General features: G+C 43.1%; 1 protein-coding gene across 4 annotated transcripts in view; it reads right to left on the minus strand.

Moving 5' to 3' along the window:
- The window catches only part of MICU1 (mitochondrial calcium uptake 1), a 112668-nt gene that overhangs the window by 69227 nt on the left and 21319 nt on the right, over positions 1–22122 (minus strand). For all 4 annotated transcript variants that reach the window (XM_065671073.1, XM_065671070.1, XM_065671071.1 and 1 more), the window contains 2 exons: positions 16575–16752; positions 9843–10005 (listed from right to left, as the gene is read on the minus strand). In XM_065671073.1, coding sequence (XP_065527145.1) covers positions 9843–10005; positions 16575–16752 — 341 coding nt within the window. The remainder of the gene's footprint in view (positions 1–9842; positions 10006–16574; positions 16753–22122) is intronic.

Genomic DNA, 22122 nt, shown 5'->3' on the forward strand with positions numbered 1-22122 from the left:
GTCCAGCTGGAGACCAGTAATGAGTGGTGTCCCTCAGCGATCGGTATTGGGACCGGTCTTGTTTAACATCTTCGTCGCTGACATGGACAGTGGGATTGAGTGCGCCCTCAGCAAGTTTGCCGATGACACCAAGCTGTGTGGTCCGGTTGATACGCTGGAGGGAAGGGATGCCATCCAGAGGGACCTTGACACGCTCGTAAGGTGGGCTGATGCCAACCTTACGAAGTTCAACCATGACAAGTGCAAGGTCCTACACCTGGGTCAGAGCAATCCCAGGCACAGCTACAGGTTGGGCAGAGAAGAGATTCAGAGCAGCCCTGCAGAGAAGGACTTGGGGGTGCTGTTTGATAAGAAAATGAACATGAGCCAGCAGTGTGCACTCGCAGCCCAGAAAGCCAACCGTATCCTGGGCTGCATCAAAAGGAGCGTGACCAGCAGGTCGAAGGAGGTGATCCTGCCCCTCTACTCTGCTCTTGTGAGACCTCACCTGGAGTATTGTGTGCAGTTCTGGTGTCCTCAACATAAAAAGGACATGGAACTGCTGGAACAAGTCCAGAGGAGGGCCACGAGGATGATCAGGGGACTGGAGCACCTCCCGTATGAAGATAGGCTGAGGAAGTTGGAGCTGTTCAGCCTGGAGAAGGCTGCGTGGAGATCTCATAGCAGCCTTCCAGTACCTGAAGGGGGCCTATAAGGATGCTGGGGAGGGACTCTTCATTAGGGACTGTAGTGACAGGACAAGGGGTAACAGGTTAAAACTTAACCAGGGGAAGTTTAGATTGGATATAAGGAGGAAATTCTTTCCTGTTAGGGTGGTGAGACACTGGAATGGGTTGCCCAGGGGGGTTGTGAGTGCTCCATCCCTGGCGGTGTTCAAGGCCAGGTTGGATGAAGCCTTGTGTGGGATGGTTTAGTGTGAGGTGTCCCTGCCTATGGCAGGGGGGTTGGAACTGGATGATCTTGATGTCCTTTCCAACCCTAACTATTCTATGATTCTATGTACGTATAAATTAAATATCTTACATATTTCTAAATACAGATTACTTATATAACAAAATAAATAATATATACACGACTCTGTATGTATGTATAGAGTAGTTACTAAAACCAGCCAAACAACACCTAAAAAGGCAGAATACCAGTACCTGTACTAAAGAAAGAGGCTAACATTATAAACTTTGTGCTCTCTACAGATGTAACATGAGATGAGGAAAAGGGGAGGTGATGGGAGGGTATAATTAGAGGGGACTAAAAGGCACCACAATAGTTAACAGCAATAAATTACAATAATGATGGAGTCATCAAAAGAACACACTGACTATATCGGGAGTTTTGAATACAGGGTAGTTTGCCTCCAGACTGGGGTTTGCTCCAGCCTCATTCACCTAAGCACAGAGATGTTGGTTTTCATGTATTTCCTTGATTGCTATGGCATGTAACAAAAAGACATGTTAAAACAAAGTGTCTGGGTAACCTGAGACTATTCCTGGCAGGAACAGAGTGAAGGACCTTTACTTACACACAGCTTTTCTGTAACTGCATCCAAAAAGAAGAAGCTACCAGACCTGTCCCCAAGCTTAAAGAGCTCCAAGCATTTCATTATTTGCTGAAGAAACTGCTTAAAACACCACAGCTGTTACAGAAATGTAGTAATCATTACCTATATCACATCAACCTCATTTGACACAATCGCATCTGATAAGAAGGAAATATATAACCTTGGTTTATGCATGTCTCTGAGATCAGGAAGAGACATTTATATGAAAATACAGCACTAAATTTTGTCACTTATGCTGCTGCCTTTTTTCATTTCACTGTATCAGCATGCCCTGGAAGACAGCCCTGATAAATGGAGTTAAACCCAGGTGACAGTCAGAAGCGGTGTTTCCCAGGGCTCAGTACTGGGGACAGTGTTGTTTAATATCTTTACTGATGACCTGGATGAGGGGATCAAGTCCACCCTTAGCAAATTCACAAATGACACCTACCTTGGCAGGAACGTTGATCTGTTGGAGGACAGGAAAGCTCTACAGAGGGATCTGAACAGGTTGGATCAATGGGCCAAGGTCAACTGTGTGAGCTTCAACAAAGCCCAATGCTAGGTCCTGCACTTGGGCCACAAGAATCCCATGGAAGGCTACAAGCTTGGGGCAGAGTGGCTGGAAAGCTGATCTACAGAAAAGGACCTGGGGGTGCTGATTGACAACTGCTGAACATGAGCCAGCTTGTGCCCAGGCAGCCAAGAAGGCCAACAGCATGCGCTGGCCTGTATCAGCAACAGTGTGGCCAGCAGGGCCAGAGCAGTGATCATCACCCTGGGCTCGGCACTGGCGAGGCTGCACCTCCAATACCTCAGTTCTGGGCCCCTCACTACAAGACAGAAATTGAAGTGCTGGAGCGGGGCCAGAGAAGAACAACAACAAAGCTGGTGAAGGGTCTGGAGCTCAAGTCCTTTGAGAAGCAGCTGAGGGAACTGGGGTGGTTCAGTCTGGAGTATGAGGCTCAGGGGAGACCTTACCCCTCTTTACAACTACCTCAAAGGAGGATGGAGCCAGGTGGGTGGTGGTGTTTTCTCCTGAGTAAGAAGTGACAGGGCAGAAGGAAACAGCCTCAAATTGTGCTAGGAACTGTATGTTAGGAAAAATTTCTTCACTGCAAGGGTTGTCTAGCATTGGAACATGCTGCCCAGGGAAGTGGTGGAGTCACCATCCCTGGAGGTATTTAAAAGATGTGGCACTTATAGACATGGGGTTTAGTGGTGGACTTTGCAGTGCTAGGTTAAAGGTTTGTCTTTTCCAGCCTAAAAGATTGTTATTCTACTGCAAGCACAAGAATATTGGTTCACATCAGTGTTTTACATTGACCCTTTCTTCCAGCCATGCACAACAATATCCCCTTTGCTCTGCTGCATTAACTAAGCTGCATGCTTAGGCTCCTCTATAAAATTCACCTTGCCATAGATCCTAACAGGTGCTATTCAAAAGGTGATTTATGGCATTAATGAGTTCAAGGCATACAGTTTCACTCAATACATCTTCCTTTTTCAAATACAGTTTATGTTCTTTTTATGGATTTACCTATGTGTTTTTCTATGAGTCTTCAATCTTAAAAGTTGACAAAAGGAAAGCAAGAAAAAAAGAGGGCCTGTTGCTTGATACCTGCGGTGTTGTTCTGTATGTTACATAAAAAACCCAAAAGACTTTTCCTCTGAAATATTACAATAGGAATTCAGTGTTTGCGTGGGCTGGAGAACTAATGGAAACACTGCAGGAATTAGGACAATCACATCTGAACAAGGAAAGGAAAGAATGTTAGTTATTACCTGTTCGTGAAAAGACAGTATGCTAAGTTAAAGCTACTACAGGATTGTCTGTGATACACTAGTAAAACAAATAGATCCTGGCTGGCCTATTGCTGACAAGCTGCAGGAACACAAGCTAATAGGCATGTTTAACAGTGAAAAAGAGCTTTTACATCTTTCACTGAAAAGCAGGAGATGAAATACCATTCTCCCAGGAATGGATTAAAGGATCTCCTTCAAAGGACATGGCAATGAAAACTGGAAGTCTTTCCAGGAGAACAGCTGGCTGCTTCACGAAGCTTTCCTGGGATGGAAGGCAGCACAATGCACACCACGGCTACTCCAGACTGCATAGTGACCACCCAGACCAGATGCATTTTGGTGCTCATTTCTGCTTGAACAAACTCAGAACTTTCATTGTGACCTGCCCAGAATATGCCTTTTATTTACACCAACCACTGCACAATGCCTCACCTTTCACTGCACACCTGGATTACTGAAGCGCTTTTCCCTCCCCCAGCCAAGGGTTCTGCACCAGCCAGTCACTTTCAGTAGTGCCTATGGTGACCTGCAATGATTTCCTAACTTGCTCACCATAGCCAGCTTGCTTGTAATCTGTGAGTACCACTATGTATTACTCCTACAAATTCTGCTACCACCTAAGGTGGTATCAGGAGACCAAAAGAAACACCAGCACTGTGGTAGAGTACCTAAGCAAACAGCATCACTAGAACTGTTATTTCAGATTTGACTGACACCATTTACACACCAATACCAAAAATATAGGCCTCCACTCTTATCCATGTGATGGTACTTTCACAGCACTAAAATCAAAACTGTTTCAAAATAAGCCAAAATGACTTGCACTCACTACCTGCAACAATGGGGAAAAGGGGTGTTCAACAGGAGAACCGTATTCTCTGCAGTTACTTATTTTTCCTAGTCTAGGAAAGATATTTTAATGGAGAAGGAATTATTTATGTAAAGGAAAAAACACAGAATAACCTGCTGTTACTCTTCTTCAGCTCTAATAAAATCTGAAGCCAAATGCTTATTGTATTTCTGCTCATTAATGAAAACATACATTCCACAGATTCACTCAAAACTACCCAATTACCACACTTGATAAATAGCTAAACAATTACTAAGCTAATGTCATCCTGTTAAAAAAAAAGGAAAAAAAAAAAGAAAAACAGCAGCTATGAGCAGCAGATTATAGACTGCAGTTTAAAAAATATTTTAAGAAACAGGTTTCCAGAAAAAACGATTCTACTATGCCAAGAACACAGTTGAGATCAATTAGAAACCATTATGATTTCCTCTGGGATGCCAGCAGTTTTCCACTGACAGAAAAGCCTTTTCAACTCCTTCCAGTCTTGATATCCTTGTCAGATTTTTCACATTATTTGAGTAACATTTACTCATCATCTGCTTTTCCCTTCCAGTTGCTCAATATATAACATAGACTCTTTTTCTTGAGAGTAGATGAGTAAATGGGCTAATGACCAAGACTGAAGAACAGCTTGGTAACCATAACATGCAACATACTACATTATAGGGGGAGAAAATGACGGACCCAGTTTTCCCCTCCAAAGCTGTAACCCACGTTCTGATTTTTCCGAGTATTCTCCCCTGAATTTAGAATGTAATCTGCAAGCAAACAATGAGCTGCCTGAGATTTCTCAAGGGGTAACACTCTCAGCTTTGCATTAAAGCCCAGAACTGTTCTATTCAAGGAACTACTTTGCTCACATCTGACCCCCTCCTACAACAGACAAGTCAGTATAAGATGTGCCTTCGTAACACAAATGATCATCCACACCAACCTGTCATCTACACTGAAAACTGTAGTAATTTGTTTCTTCTGGTAATTATCACATAAGCATGCACATAAATGTACCTTTCGCTCCTCCTTGGCTAGGTTCCTGGGGTTCTGTGTCAGGCACTACAGGCTCAAATATGATACTTGCCTTGGAATGATGTATTTTCACAGAAAAAAAACCCAAAAAACATATCTATTTACCCTCCTGGTTCAGGAGATAACCATCAAGCTACCTCCCCCTCTCACTCACATTCTTTCCCTGAAGACCTCTGTAGCAGATGTATTTGGGAGAGAAGTTCCCATCAACAAACCAAAGGCAAGTTCAGCATCTCTAGTTTCCTTCTGGGTCTAAGCATTTCAGTTGAACACTTTGTATAACTTTAGGGATCTGTACAAGCCTAGGGAATCTTCCCCCTCCCCTCCAGACCAGGTGAGTGCTTGTCACAGCTCATAACTGTTGGTTCCACAAAAGATTAGATCCTTATTTTACAAATCTAACACAAAATAATAAATAATCACACAAGCACTGCAAACAGTCCAGAGCCAGCTTGCGCTCAGCTGCTTATGAAACCCAGACATAAAACCCAAACCATTTCAAAACTGAGAATCAAGCTATGTGGTCTGAGCAAGCCACCAGACATCAGCTCTGTCCTTCACAGTTCCTCTCTTCTGACACCACCCTATGCACAGAGGCACAGCTGCTGCTCCTGGCTGAGCTTCAACAGCATGTTTGTGGTTTCTTACAGACACAAAAAAACACAACAACAACAAAAAAACCCAACCCCTAAAACACACACACCTTCCAGGACATTTCCAAGAGCTCAGATATCTGAACTGCTGCAGTGCATGGTGGATCTGAAAGGCATCTTTCATGTGGCAGGAGGGAGGTTAACACTGAGAGGGAAGAGCAAGACTGGTTTGGGTGTAACCTGTCTTCATTACAGTGTGCTGCGATAAGATATGGAGCATTTTCTACTTCGTTTAATTACTGGCTCTGGCTGAGTATGCTGCAGTTCCTTCTTAGCCCAGGATGCTTCAAAATACTCACTTTCCCCAGGAAAACAATTAGTGCAGAACAGATCCAGAGAAAGCTGGGGATATGAAGGTAACTCAGAGGCTAGGAAAGACAGGAGGACTGCACAGGCCACCACTAAGTAAGTCCAAGCACTTGAAAATGTTCATGCAGGCCAACAATTACCTAAGACTACAGAGGACGTGCCAGCAAAGACCTGCCACTATCAGGCAGTTACAGCACTCCTGCCAAGTGTCATGGCTTCATGCATCTTTTTCAGCAGTTCACCTGTCTTCAAAGAGCTGCACCATTCACAACTAGGTTTTTACAAACCCCTACCCTTCCTACCAGAGACTGAGAATTAGTATTTTCAGCTGAGTTTGGGCAAGCAAACACCAGCAGGGATGGACTGAAGAAATCACACCTGCTCACTCAGCCTTGGAGAACAGCTCTCTGTCAGGTATGAGAGGAGGCGGGAATTAAAATATAACACAGGGCTGCAGGGAGCAGATATCACTGCCCACACTTCTGTTGCACTTGGATTTTACAGGCGGCATATAAAGACTTTCTTTTTTTTCAAAGCAGCTTCCAAGTTTAATGCCATTGTTTGTCTTATTCTGACAGTTCCAAGGACAGCAAGAGTGTGTCACACCCTAAGCACAGCTTGCATGCTTGGGAAAGCTATGGCAGGAAATTTTTTTACTGAACTGGGGAAAGCAATCTACAGGAGCTAATGAATTGGCATTCATTTTCCCCACACCAGCAAAATACAGTGTAGAATTAAGCTGACATTTTTACTGACAATAAATCAACTTTCCCCTATGTAATCCACAAAAATGAATCAGGCGTGTGATACCCCACAGTAAATTAGCAGTTTAAAAATAAATACAACAGGGACTCAGATACCCCATCACTCCCTTTCATTTGTATTCCATAGTATTTTCTTTCTGTAAAAGCAGACGTATTAACAAAAAGTTACTTGCTGAAATTACATGCAGCAACTTGAGCACACAGAGCATCCCCTGTCCTCCTCAGGTCTCAGACTGCTTATGCAGGACTGTATTAATTCACAGGTCCAGAAGCCAACTGCTTCACTAGACAAACCTACCAACAAATACCACTCACTGAAAGCCTGGCAGTCAGTGGGACCGCACCAAGTAATCCACAATTCAGTTCAAGCATTAACGTACCAAGCCAGTATGATTACAGCAGGCTATGTCACTACCTGAAGGAGATTTCCAAGAGGCTACATCACCATCTGCAGGAACACCCTGAGATGAAGGAGGAATGCTCCAGTCCAGGCAGAGGACACACCTGAGTTGTGACTAAAGGAGAAAGTAGCTGCAGCATTTCCTTACTGATCTATAATCCTGACTGCCTTCTGAGTCACCAGTGCCAGACGGATGTAAAGTTCAGATCTGGTGAGCAGGTACAGTCTTTGGTTTTAAGCTCTGAGTTTAAAAAAAAAAAAACAGCAAAACAAACCACACAGGACAACTTTTTTTTTTTTTTTTTTTTTTTACTTTTTTGGGGTGTGTTTTTGTTTGTTTGTTTGTTTTGCTTTTTCTTGTTACGACCAGATTTGAAAACATTTGGGAACAAGGTTATGGATGGTTTGACTTTACTGTAGCATTTAGCATTTTACTCTTCTACTGTTCATCGTAATTAAAAAACCATTTACTATGATTGTCATGACATACAGCACTTAGTAAAAAAGAACCATCCTAGCAGCAGCTTCATCTAGAAGCAAGTCTGTGTCAGTTACAGTCCTCAAGACATACTTTCAAGCCAGGAAGACCTAAAATGCCCACCCTCATGCTTTGTCTGCTGATGGGCAGCCAAAGTTCAATTTCCATCTCATTCCACTTTCCAAGAGCATCTGTAATTATCACTAAGGCAATTTTCTTCCTCTGTAGTCTGCCTTGTGTCACTTAAAAGCCACAACAGGCTTCACAGAGCCATTTAAGCAGATGGCTTAGCCAGGATAATAGTTACATTGGGAAGTTAGCGGCTAACACTGACAAATTATTTCCCATTAGTCACCTTTGCTTGTCTTCAAAGTAGGTGTTTTCTGAGCACTCTTCCACATATTTTCTGCACACCTTAAAGTGCACCAAGCACATATGGAAGAAGTAAAAGAGAATCGGATGTGTTGAAATTAAACACAGGATGGTTTCAATTTTTAAGCTGGCTGACAAAAATACCCCAACATTACTTGCATGGGAAGACTTGCACTCAAAGTACTGTTACTGCTTTTCAAAGTACCAATTCAAGGAGCTTTAGATAGGTAAGATGGCAGCACACAATTTCAGCATCTGTGAACATTATCTTCAGTTTATTGCTTAAACTACCTCTTCACTGAACATGAAACCACATATTCATATGAGAACTACAGCCATTTTCAGGACTTGATGAAAAGCTAAGTATCAATTTATCAACATGCATCTAACACTAACACCAGGACTGTTTTTTCTTCCCTTCTACACACACTTCATATCCTTGTTTTCTAAGCACAAGTGTACATTAAACAGCTGTCATGAAAGATACCAAAACAGTTTCATACTTCGTACATAAACCCCATGCTCAAGAAGTTAACATTTGAGGGCTGAAGTTCTTCATTAATGCCTGCAGAAAGGAGTTTTAATTTGACAAAATCCCTTTTCATTCTTTGAGATACACTGTGGAAGACGAGGAAACCTGATTGCCCATGTCTCACCTAAAACACACATCTCCTGCAGAACAGGAGACAGACAAAATCCTCAAAGCCACCCCCACAAAAGCCAGCCTCTTACCACTCAGGACACAGCTTTCCAGACCAGGAAAACAGTGTCTGCTCTCCCACCTGCTGCCTGCCAAACCTCCACAGGTACCACAGCTGATCTGCTCCCGTGCAATATGCGGGGAATTTGAAGCTGGCTGAGATCAGCCATACCCTGACCAGCAGCACCACAGCTCAGCCACAAACATGGGGCTGCCTGGACCCCTTTATTGCTAGGGGTTTCATTGCTATTCATAAGGTTTTCCTTGCCAAAGCAACCTCCTTTTGTAGGTTTATGAACAATTCTTGAAGTGTTCCAGTTGAATGTAACCCTTTACTATTAAACATATGAGAAAGTTGTCTCATCTACTCCTCAAGGGCTCATACCAATGAGATCTACCATGCTGCAATAGTACTTCAGGCAACACAGGAGAGATTAGGCTAGTTTAGGTTTGGAGCATGCAGGTGGAATAGGTAGCTTCAGGAGGTGCTTCCTAGCCGTAGCAATCCCCGATTTGAAGCTCCAAAGAAACATATCATGAGCAACACTTCTGAACCTGAAAGATCACTGTTGTTTAGCTGCTGCCAGCCAACTGGGTTCAAGCCAGCATGGACAAGCTGCAGACTCATCTGGAGAGACAAAAGTAGCTCCTTCACAGCTGCACTGATAACTTTTTGCCTTGCTCCTGCATTTGTTGTACCTGTTTATCCTCCTGCACAGTCGCATTGCTATAATGCATGGGGTTGAGAGCATCACTTTTTTTGGCTGTGGCAGCACCCTAATCATACAGCAACTCACCTTGTGTGCCATACCTCTGGACATAACAAGAACAATACTCAACAACATAAATGTTTGATGGGAAGTTTAAAGATCAGGCAAGCAGAGACTGGAGAGTTTATTCCCCCTGGCTGTATTAGTTCCTCCAATTACTACACAGACATCACTTACTTTCCGGTTGTTTTTCATTAGGCGTTATTGATCTCACGAAATCCTGCGGTGTCATAAAAACCTCCGATTCACCATGCTCATTTATGACTTTCAAAGTGGCAAAGTATCTGAAGATTTTGTCTGGCGTGGAGTAAGCTCTGATCCTGTTCTCATATTCCATCACCTGGAAATTAAATGCAACCAGTATTAGATGTGCATGGTTCCTCTCCCAAGACCTGCATTAGAGCCTGAAGATAGGCCCTCCTATCTTCAGCCTTTGAACTACCAGTTAAACTAGAAGTTATCAGCTCCTGATGTCCCAGGAGTAGGAGCAATCACTAAGAGCCTTTTACTATTTTTAAAGTTTTGACTCTTCGTGAGGGCTGAGTAAAACCAAGTTAACAAAATCCCTGAAGGCACTTTTAAACATGAACATAAAAGAAAGCACTTTTAAACATTAGTGCCCCTAAAGCAGTTCAATATTTTAACCACAGTGTTGAAGGGTTCTGATTTGTGATTAATAAATGAAGGGAAAATGTCTTGGAGAGCTGGGAGAGACCTTTACTTTCAAGCTGAGTCTTGGAAAAAACTACTTGGAGCCACAGCTGGTTGCTCAGGCACTCAACCTAATTTTTTCCTCTTTTCTATCACATTGGCAAAATTCTGCAGAAACATTCTTTACTCAGTCCTCTTTTCCCGACCAATCTGCCACTTACTAACTCTGCCAGTAGTGATTATTTTGTACCTAGAACCATATTCCCCAACACACAGCTGGAATTAATCAGAGAACAGAAAGCTTTTATAAATAAAACCACAACATAAGGTCACAAGTGAGGAAAAAGGCACAAGGACCTACACTTCATTATGCATTAGAGCAGAAACTTTCCTTCTTTGTACAGCTTTTTATTCCTGCATTATATACCATGTTTAACAGTCCATAAGGTACTTCTTGAAACCTTCAGTACTTCTGGCCAAGAGCCACAGGAACTAAAAGCAAAACCAAACAAGTAATGATCTGCTAGAAGAGAACGCTCAAGATCAAGGGTACTGCCAAGGCAGCTGTAGATCATTTATGGCTTTGGTTCTGTTTCAGCCTTGTCCTTTAACTTGAACAACTTTTCCACCCTGATGTTTATCAGACAGAAAACACCCTCTCTAGTGTTGTCATATTTCTAGGATAAATCAAGCCAAAGGCTTTTAATCCCTCAAGCCAGGCTTCGATAAATCAACTAGGGGAAAGCAAACTCTCTTTCTTCTATATTAGTTCCAGCTCAGATCTCCAGCAAATGCAGCCTGAGATGGCAGTATCTATAATGAAAATCTCAAAAGTGTTCTCCCCACTCTTAGCATCACCATAGCTTTTTCATAATTCAGAAATACCCTTGCATCAACCACTATAACCAGCTCCTTCTTTCCTGCAGTCACCTGTGCAGAACAATGTTTTTGTCCCTACTTCCTTTTGCACCTACAATCAACAAACCTAAGCCCATTTTTACTGCTTCAGTCCACAAGGTCCTCCAAAGATAAGGGCACTGGATTGAGAGCACCTGTTACACTGCGAAATTACAAGGCACCATCTATCAGCCGTAAACAACACCATGTGCTTCCCCAGCTCTTCCTGCTGCCAAGCTGCACGTGTCTTTGCCTACAGCTCCCACCTGGCAGGCTGTAACTTGTTATGTCAAAGTGATCTTTTGACTTGCGATTGCAGGCCTGTATCTCACTCCTTCCTGTAGAATGACCTGATCTCATGAGTAACACCCCCACTCAACTTCATCAGCCAAAACCAGAGTTAAGCATTTTTACCTTCAAGCAAGACAACTAAAACCAACTACAGTATCAAGTCCAGGACCAGAGCCAAGAGCAGACACCAAAAACCATGACCAGACACCAAAAACCATGACCAGCAGCTTTCAACACAACTTGCTTTCTAGCCAAAACACTTGTCTGTCTGAGACTCTACATTACTCCCGATTTTCCAAGCCTGTGGAAAAGATTCTTGCACTATCAAATGGTTTCCTCCAACCCAACTAGGTAAGTTACAACTCTTGTACTCAAAACCATCTCTGCAGCAGAGACGTTAGTCCTGACACTTCTGCCAGTAAAACCATGTTTCCTTTTATCCCATTCAACTTCACATCTGCAACAGATCTTTCCTCTGTATCTAAGATCTTTCTAAGATACTACAGGCAGGCCTGTTGCTGTCAGGTGCTTTTCTCCTCATTTTTGGAGTATGCGCATTGCTCCTCATCTGTTGTATTTACCAAGACTCCTCCTTTCTGGTCCAGCAACTTCACTGCCAAGTCTCTGTCATCTCAAGCTCAGGGTAATCCTCAAGTCCCCTGCTTTATCAATGCTCAGCAGTCTACATTTTGCTATGACTTCACACACAGCAATTTTCCCACCCATTCAGATCCACACTGCACCCTCAAGTCTAATACAACCATCACCAGCCGCAGAAGCAAAACTACATGGTCCTTTCCTAGACCATTTGCCATTCCGTCTCCTATCCATACATACTGCTAAATCAAGATCTTCCTCGGATAACTGTTAGGCAGTCTTGAAGATGCAATTTTGAATATGTGGCTCTAGAGCAGGAAGGGGTCATTCTTTTGCTCAAAAGCCATGTACAGCTCAATGTGGCACAGCTCACAAAAGCCAGCTAATGACACAGGCCAGGTCTCCTGTGTCAGCATGCAGCACAACCACCCTGCACAGATCTGCAAACTCAGGTTTGCTCCCATGCAGTCTGTGGTTTCATGAAAAATACTAAGTAGTTTTGGGCTTCCCTTCATCCAACAAAAGCAGCTGAATGCCCCTACAGATGTAGGGCCGCCTCATTAAGTCTCAGAGCAGCATAAGGAGGAACATAAGGATTTTTAATGACCATAATTTGTTGATGCAAAGTTTGCCATATTTGGCCAAAGACAGCCAAGCTGACCTATCATCTCCATGAAAGCTCAAAGCAGCTCCTGTAAGCCCACTGCAGTTTATGAAATGGGTGTTACCTGTTAAGTGATCTGAGTTTCAGATCCAGAAGGAAATGTGATTATGTACAGCTACTCAAAGTTCCATGGGAAGCTACTGTTAGTTTTAATTATTTCCATCCTTTTGAGTTCCAGCAATTAGCCATCACATACACAAACACACAATTTTCAGGACAAATACATTCTGGAAAAATTATGAGGAACAACAATCTTGAATAACTCAGAACCTACGGGGGGGGGGGGGGGGGGGAATAGAGCAGAATCTAAAATGTTTGTTTAGCTCTCACGGGCTGTTTTCATCAAAACAGAAATCACACTTCTTCCTCAAACGTCCCTACACGAAGTGAACAAATGCAGCAGATTTCTCCCCTTTTGCCCACAGCTGAACCCACAGTCACCTCATTTTCACTGACATGATCTAATCACTGGCAAAAACTAAACAAACATGCTACAACTCATCACTCTGACTTCAAGACTGGATTGAACACGAAGCCAGGTCAAGAAGGGAACAGCCAAGGCCCTGCAAATGAGAACAACTCCCTTATCCAAGACAGGGCACAAAACACAAGCAAGCGATAACATGGGTGCCCTGATCACACTATACAAACGTGGAGATAGAAGCACATGTACGTATTTGGGTGCACATACCACCATTTGTGAGGTGTTTTTACACTACTTGGAAACAATCTGGACATAAAGTCATCCCAGACAAGTCTCTCCTCCCATGACCTCTCACCTACAAAATACTCCAAAATACTTTCCTGGCAAAGCGGTTGCCTCCCCCAGCACGCACCAGTCCTCGATGCAGTGGATACCAACCAAAAATTCTCATCCTGCCACCAGAACTGCAACCTCAATGTAATCAGGGCCTCCAGAAAGATTACAAGACCGAAAGGGAAAAGTCCTATTTTGGCATTTATTAATAGAGGATGCACTAGAGGAGACAGATGGGCAAGGAATCCATATTGCGCTACAACATTAAAGCTGCTGTTGAGAGTCAGTGTTTATGCTAAGCCTCAGGTTAAAAGTTAAATAAAAAAAAATAATCCTGTGGAGACATGAAGATTGAGCTCTAAATTAACACTTCAGTTCACTTCCAGAGCATCCTTGGGGCCTCCCTGATGATGCAACAACACACACATCTTAGCAGGGTAAATTAATTACGACTTTCTTTGGGCTTCCTACTGTAATGCACACCAACATGAAGTCTCAGCACGACTGACACTCCTAAGGCAGCATACCTGCAGGACCCGGCAAACACTGTAAGCAGATCTTGATAAAGCAAACCTAATGCTGCAAGCAAATGCTTTCAGCAAGTTAATTAACACACCAGCCCACCCACAGCATGTATTACTGCTCATTAGCCTTCAGACTATAAAAGCATTCAATCTTCTCCTTTTCTGCCTTACCCAGTCAGGACCTCTACACTGCATAGCCTGCATGAAAATACATGCCCATGAACCATTCACACATGATCCCAGCACCAGCCCCACAGCCGCCAAGTAATTTGTATTTCAACTTCCTCTTCACTGAATCACTACCCAAAATAGCAATGTCAAGCCTAATTTATTATTTTCACTACTAATCATCGACTTCATTAAAAGCAACACTGGGATAACAAACCAGTGTTAAACACTTTCAATTAACCTTATATTTTGTCAGGGAAAACATCACACTTTTCATTTAATTATGGGAAACAGCTGGAAATGTTTTTTACTGTGGGTGGTGGTAAGTTTTGGGTTTGGTTTTTGTTTTTCTTCGTGGGGTTTTTTGTTTGTTTGCTTTGGGTTTGGGGTTTTGTTTTTTGGTGGCTTTGTTTTGATTTGTTTTTTTCAATACACTGAAGAGTCGGGAATTCCCAAGGTGCTACACAACTCATTAGGGGAGCAGCCCATCCTGGGAGCAGCCCGGATTTTGAGCTGGGAGCAGGGGCACACCTTCCTCTGTCATCTGAACTGGAAACATTCAAACATACCTCCTGAGATGACTCACTAAGGCAACTGCTGATCAAACACCAAGCCCACAGTGTAGCTGCTCAAACAAACACAGAACCTGGCAACTGCAAGGCTGCCAGTTACATCCTGCATCAAATGAAGCAAAAAAAAAAAAGCCAACATTCAGGTCACAGTAGGCACATTCCATCTCAAGGCTGAAAGAAGAGGACTTATGTTGGCAAAAAGATTGTGAGGTTGGTTTTAAACTGTGCTCTCCCTGCTGAAATTGTTGCTCCCAAGTTGAGAACTGTAGGAGGAAGGCAGGCTGTGGACTGAGAAGGGATGTAGGCTGCACGTCATTCCCACTGGACCTCAGGGTCACCCTCCATGGCTGGCTCAGGTGTTATTTGGAAAGTGTGGCCATTTTCCTCCCTGCCTAATGTGGGAACAGAAAAGCTGGTCAATGTAGGCATGTCTCCTAACAACTGGAATAAAAATCTCCACCTGCAAACAAATATTCTCTGGTTTTCCTAGCCAGAAGCAACCAGCTATGTTAAAATTAGTCATTACATTTGCTGTATCAACAAATAGGTTTGGATTTGGTTTTGTTGTTTCGGGGTATTTTTACATAACAGTGTGGATGAAAGTGAATCACTTCTTCACTCTTTATAACCTGCCTTTATATGCTGACAACGGTTAAATTAATCTTTTTCTTGAGTAGCACTGGCAAGAGTTGAAGTTTTGCTGAAGCTGTCAGTGTATCCAACATCCAGTTGCCAAGAAAATCAGCAAAGAACCCATACTCCACGACCATTCTTCGTATTTCAGCATAGAATCTTACAAAATAACTTCACTGAGCTGCCACCAGCAGGTCACCACAGGGAGATAATTATCAAGAGCAAATCGCACAGAAAGGAACAGTGAAGAGCATATACTCCCGCTCTCCTCTTTGGCACTGCAAAGATACTAAATCATCAAACATAGCCCAATAAAAACAACACCCAGACAAGTTTAAAAGATAAAATACTGCTGTCTGCCAACTCTCATTTACAGGACTCTCTGTCAGACCAAGTAACACATCTTTTAATAACAGTGGTTACAGATAGTACCAAACTAGTTGTAAGACAGTTCTGAGGACCCCTAAGCTCTCAGGATTGTCCAACAGCGAAGGCAGGTCACAAGCTGACAATATAGCTCGTTACTCAAGCTTTCTTCCTCTTGAAAGCATGTCTGATACGAAAATTAAATAGGCATAAGCATCAAGTGAGGGACACAACTAACTGCGAATAGAGAGTGAGGCTGTATTTCAAGAACTACGTTTACATGGAATAATTAAAGGAAAAAATCAAGTACCCCTTTCCCATAACCTCCCTTCCACACTCACCCTCTGCTTCCTACATACACTGTGTATGTTCACAGGCAAACAGACCAACAGAAGGACTCAAATACACATATGATGGATGCTTTTGCACCGATTCCCTACTTTGCATACACCATCCTAACAGCCATCAAAGCAGGAGCCTTGATTTCTTAACAAGCCACTTCTCGAACATCCAACTGGAGAGGGGAAAAGAGGTTTCCATTTCAGAGAATCAGTATATTGTGCTTTCCAAATAAATGAGCTTCAACCTAAAGAAACTCAAGGTAGCATGCCAAGAAAGGAGGTTTCCAAAATGCTAAGGTCTCTTAGAAAATAAAGACAAGTACAGAGCTAAAGCCAGACTCTTTACATACCACAGCATATCACAACCTGAATAATATGTTCTGCAGCTTTTCTCCCTTTTTCCACTGCAGTGCATAAGATGCAGGTGAAATATGCCCAAGTTTGGTACCTTACGGTCCCTGAAGCCAGAACGCTTCTTCTTCTTCCCTTCTGGCTGAGCCTCCTCATCACCTGAAGCAACAGCCTTTCTATCCTCACTGTCGCTGCTCTCCTCCTCATGCTTCACCTTCTCGCTTGGCTCTGTCCTTGGATCGTGTTTTACAGAGGATGAGTCTTCTGCATAAGCTCTGCACAAGGGAAAAGAAAACACAAGGTTAGGAAAATGAGAGGGCTGCTAAGGCTACAAAGATGGCTGCAAGGCTTACCCTGAACGAAACACTTGTTACAGTTCAGCATGGAGGATTGCAAAGCAAAAACAAAAAAATGACTGGTCTCCTTAAAATACTGCATGCTTTTCCCAGCTGTGATCAAATTTCCACCCCTCCATCTCAAACCCCAAACTTACAATGACAGTAAGTTTCCCCAGTCCAAGAACACCAGAGCAAATCACTCTGTGAATTATTGTACCCTCTCCCAAAAACCAGACATACAAGAGAGATTTGGAAGGGCATACCATACCTCCTGTAGCCCTAAATTCCCCCTCACTCCCTCAAGAAAGATTTACATAAAGTGATAGGAATGTTTTACCATCAGCACCACAGGAGTCAGAATAGCCTCTGTTTCATCTCAAGTGATTTATTTTCTATCTCCAGCAGGTGATAGGCTGGTTTATTTCCTTCTTTCACCAATTACTCTTCTGAACTCCAACGCTACAGGATTTGTGACAACAAAAACTGGAGTTGTTTATCCTCAAGCTGGAAATATGGCTCTGGCAGAGCAAAGGACCCCTTTTCCTTTGCTGTTCAAATACAAAGATCTTCAGCAGCCCTGTTTGTAGACTAAGACTCAACACTAAGATTAATCATAGAATCATAGAATCATTAGGGTTGGAAAGGACCTCAAGATCATCTAGTTCCAACCCCCCTGCCATGGGCAGGAACACCTCACACTAAACCGTGCTACCCAAGGCTTTGTTCAACCTGGCCTTTAACACTGCCAGGGATGCAGCATTCACAACTTCCCTGGGCAACCCATTCCAGTGCCTCACCACCCTTACAGTAAAGAACTTCCTCCTTATATCCAATCTAAACTTCCCCTGTTTAAGTTTTAACCCGTTACCCCTTGTCCTGTCACCACAGTCCCTAATGAAGAGTCCCTCCCCAGCATCCTTATAGGCCCCCTTCAGATACTGGAAGGCTGCTATGAGGTCTCCACGCAGCCTTCTCTTCTCCAGGCTGAACAGCCCCAACTTCCTCAGCCTGTCTTCATACAGGAGGTGCTCCAGTCCCCTGATCATCCTCGTGGCCCTCCTCTGGACTTGTTCCAGCAGTTCCATGTCCTTTTTATGTTGAGGACCCCAGAACTGCACACAATACTCCAGGTGAAGTCTCACGAGAGCAGAGTAGAGGGGCAGGATCACCTCCTTCGAGCTGCTGGTCACGCTCCTTTTGATGCAGCCCAGGATACGGTTGGCTTTCTGGGCTGCGAGTGCACACTGAAGCCAGCTCATGTTCATTTTCTCATTGACCATCCATGAGCAACTCAGAACTGTAACTGGCAATGGAGTGGTTAAATAAAAAGCAGGATAAATCCATAAGCAAACAGTGTGATGACTTTTCTATGCTTTAAAAGCAGTTTATTACCAGACAGAGCTCAGACCACATTAAAATAAGTGAAATTATAATATCCAAGGATGATAATTGTAATTATTTGTATTTTTACATGACTATAGATAACTATATATATAAACATAAAATAGAATATAATCTCCAAGGACACTCCTGGAAGTAAGTGCTCAAGACGAGGTTGGATGTGGCTTTGAGCAACCTGGTCTAGTGGAAGGCTGCCTTTGGAGAAAATAAAAAACAAATCATGATTTTTGAAGTCTCCCAAGCACTAAAACCAAAAGGCTATGCATATTTAATCCTACCAGTTTCCTGGAAAACACAGATGTGCTATATAAAATTAACAGAGAAGAGTCTGTGCCTGTGTCCCCAGCAATACACAGCTTTACAGCAATCTCAGCACATCATCTTCCAATAAGGAGAAAGGAGAGTAGATGCTTCTTCAATCAATTTTAATGCTACCAGAATAAAACACAACTGACTCCTTATCATCATCCAGTAATTCACTAACAGTCACGATAAAGGGTAGATTGGGAAGGGCTAAAGAACTCAAATCCTTCCACAGTACTGGTAGGAAGCAAAACCTGTACTATTCTAGAATAAGAGCATACTTAAGAATAGAGCAAATCATGACAAAAGCAAGTTAACTTTTGTTCATGTTGTGACAACTACTTCAGCAAAGTACCGAAAGCACTGGAACAACCACCAAGATCCCAGCATTGCTTTGAAATGCAATAGTCCATGGCACTGTGGATGTGTTAAAACAGTTCAGACGTTTCTAGTCCACACTGGGACAGAACACAACTCCATCACAATGTCTGATTTAATAAAATAAGCAAGTGCTTAGTGAAGACCAGTACAAAACATGCCTTTTCATGCAAAGTGGAGTCTAACACACCAGCTTTTCTGGACCTTCTGAAAAGGTCCTGAGCCTTTATTTGCCAATATATTTTTCTAAGTCTTACAGCAAAGCACGATCTTTAAGGCCTCCGCTGAACCAAGCTTTCAGTGGCAGGATCCAAACCTGGGTCCTCCGCAAGTATCTTAAGATAGGGAAACGATTTCCCCAGAAGGCCCAGGTAACTGATCTGTCTCTTGGAGCATGGAGTCTGTGCTGGCACCTCTCCTGAAGCTTTTCCTGAACGTTTAATCAGGACTGGCACATCCTTGGGGAATTGTGGTTTTCGCTGATGCGCAGTTTGCTAGAATAAACTGTTGCCAACTGAAGCTACAACAGCAGCACTGACAAGGAAAGCCCTTGGGTAGGCAGGTCACCAGTCTTTAGTAGCTTTGAGAATCTCTGGGGAAAAGGTCTGGGGACAAAAGCACCAGAAAATTGATTGCTTATCTACACAATCACGCTATTCCCTATGAAGCATGCCAGAAAATAGCTGTATCGATAAAGATTTGCTCCTGTAATGCTTGACTGATATCTAGCAAACCAAAGAAGGATGAAACTCAAAATCAAATGTTTTCAGCAAATCCTACATGTTCCTTCAATCCATCACACTGTCAAGCCAGTTTGCTACAGCAAAACAGATGTAGACTGTTTGAATACAGTCCCATCCCGCTCCCCAGTTTATCCAGGTAATTGAAACTCTACAGTTAGATTGTCATCCCAACATACAAGCAAACTGAGCTATGAGAATAAAAGCAGAGAAGCAGAGTTTGTAATCTATTTCTCAAGCGAGGTTTTAAACAGTACCTGCTATTCCTCACCTCCAGGCCACAGTCTGAACTACTCACTGAATTAGCCATTGAAGGATCTGCTCTCTATGTACACCTACTAGTCTGTGTATTTTATGTCCTGTACAACCACCCTCTGTTGAAATCCTTGGCTTCCAACAACTGCCACTTCCATACTGCATCCACATAAAGGAGTCTTTCAATGCAGAGATTACAGCTGAAAAAAGCCCATGGGTCCAGAAATATCCACCCCACTGGACTGCCATTAGCAAGTGAAGAATCTCCACCTCCTCTTTTGATGAGACCGACTTTCCAATGGCATGCCTGTTACCACAGCTTCCGCATGAAAGGGAAACAAAAATACAGAGACACCCTTCACTCTGTGCCAAGAGTAACTGCCAGCCCTTATCCACAGAACATGCCTGGATCCCAGCTGCCATGCTTCAACACCCCCAGTCTCTTCAGGATTCCCCAACCTCTTTCCCTCCATTCCCTTAGTCCCCCATACCACCCTCTCCCTAACTATCCCCCTCCCTCTCCCCAAGAACTGAATCTGAGGTAAAAACCGTATTTCCCACCTACTTAGCAATACCTTCTTTTAATCCTTCAGGAAAGCTAACAATCAAACATAACACTGAGTTTAGCATCCCCAAAGAAAACCACCTAGAATCCCCTAGAAAACCACAGAGGACTACTTAAGTCACTTGAAGTGATAGGACAAGTGGTAATGGCCTCAAGCTGTGCCAATAGAGGTTTAGACTGGGTATCAGGAAAAACTTCTTCACCAAAAGGGCGGGTCAGGCATTGGAATGGGCTTCCCAGAGAAGTGGTGGAATCACTGTCCCTGGAAGTGTTCAAAAACCTCTTAGATGAGAGCTTTAGTGACATGGTTTAATGGTGAACTTGGCAGTGCTAACAGTTGGACTTGATGATCTTAAAGGTCTTTTTCAACCTAGTTGATTCTATGACTGAATGCTAAATTCTCACATAGCGAATTGTTCTTTGAGAAAGCCAAACTCATGCAACCACAAGATATACATCCACAAAGGATCATGGGACTCACACCAAGCACTGGCACGATACTCCACAGTTGCAAGTCTTTCAGTTAGAGAAATCACAGTCCCTCATTTAGAAGTATTTTTCTCCTTTGAGTGACAGAAGAAGAACAGTGTACTAAAATAACCAAGCTCTGTGCCAGAGATAACAGTGCTCAGTTATTCTAATCCAGAAGGCAGTAGAAAAGTACTTAGCTATCAGACACTATTTAGTCTCAGCATGAAATGTAGATCTAACAAGAAGCTGGGCACTCAGGAGTCAGCAAAATCATTGCCACCAAATAAGAAGCATGAGATCTTGCCTGACAGATGTGTTCTCCAGTTCACTAGAGCTGCCCCTCTCCCCGCATGTAAACATCTAAAGACATCCAAGTGAGGTTTAAAAGCCACTTAAAACTTCAGGCTTTCATACTGAATGCAAAAGTAAGCTTTGAAACAACATTCATAATCATAGGCAACCTCCAGAGATCAGGAGTACTTCCAGTGAAGAGCTCTGTTTCATCCCCAGTTCAAGCATATTCAGTGAATAAATTAGTTAGCTGAGACTTTAATAAGAAATCAACCAGAAATGATCAAGATCCACAGCCCAATTTTTTCAGGATGTCACCTCACTCATAGACTTTTTACTACTTTGCTCCCTCAGTCTTTCATGGTACACAACACTGACATAAATTGGCATAGTGAATTTGTGGCAAGAACTGCAACGAACACACCAAAATTAAGAAAGATTCCAGAGATGAATGTGAACAATCATATTGAGGAGACAGCTGTGGATACCAGCCATAGCCTAAAATATATGCAGGAACATGAGGAGACAGCAGCATAGTCCGTGAGATGTGTATGTCATTCCTTCTACCTGAGCCAGCAGCAAGAACGTCCCCGTAGAAAGCACCTTCAGCTACTGATGGTGCACTCCAAAGAAGAGCTAGACCAACCAGAGAAGATCTGACAGGGAGCAGCAGGAATGACTAAGGATAAAGAACACACTGTGGGAAAAATTACCTAAGTAAGTCAAATTGCAGTAAGGAAGATGGGAAAGAGGAAGGTAAGATAACTGTAACATACATAAAACAGCTGCTGCAGGATTTTTCTCTTGATCCAGTGAGGACAGGACAAGATGCAGGATGTACTTGACATCGTAAAGGAAGAGACTTACACACCAGGGAAAGGAGAAGCCTGCACACACGAATGT

This window comes from Lathamus discolor, chromosome 3 (genome assembly GCF_037157495.1).
Source record: "Lathamus discolor isolate bLatDis1 chromosome 3, bLatDis1.hap1, whole genome shotgun sequence".
In the NCBI taxonomy this organism is placed as follows: Eukaryota; Metazoa; Chordata; class Aves; order Psittaciformes; family Psittacidae; genus Lathamus; species Lathamus discolor.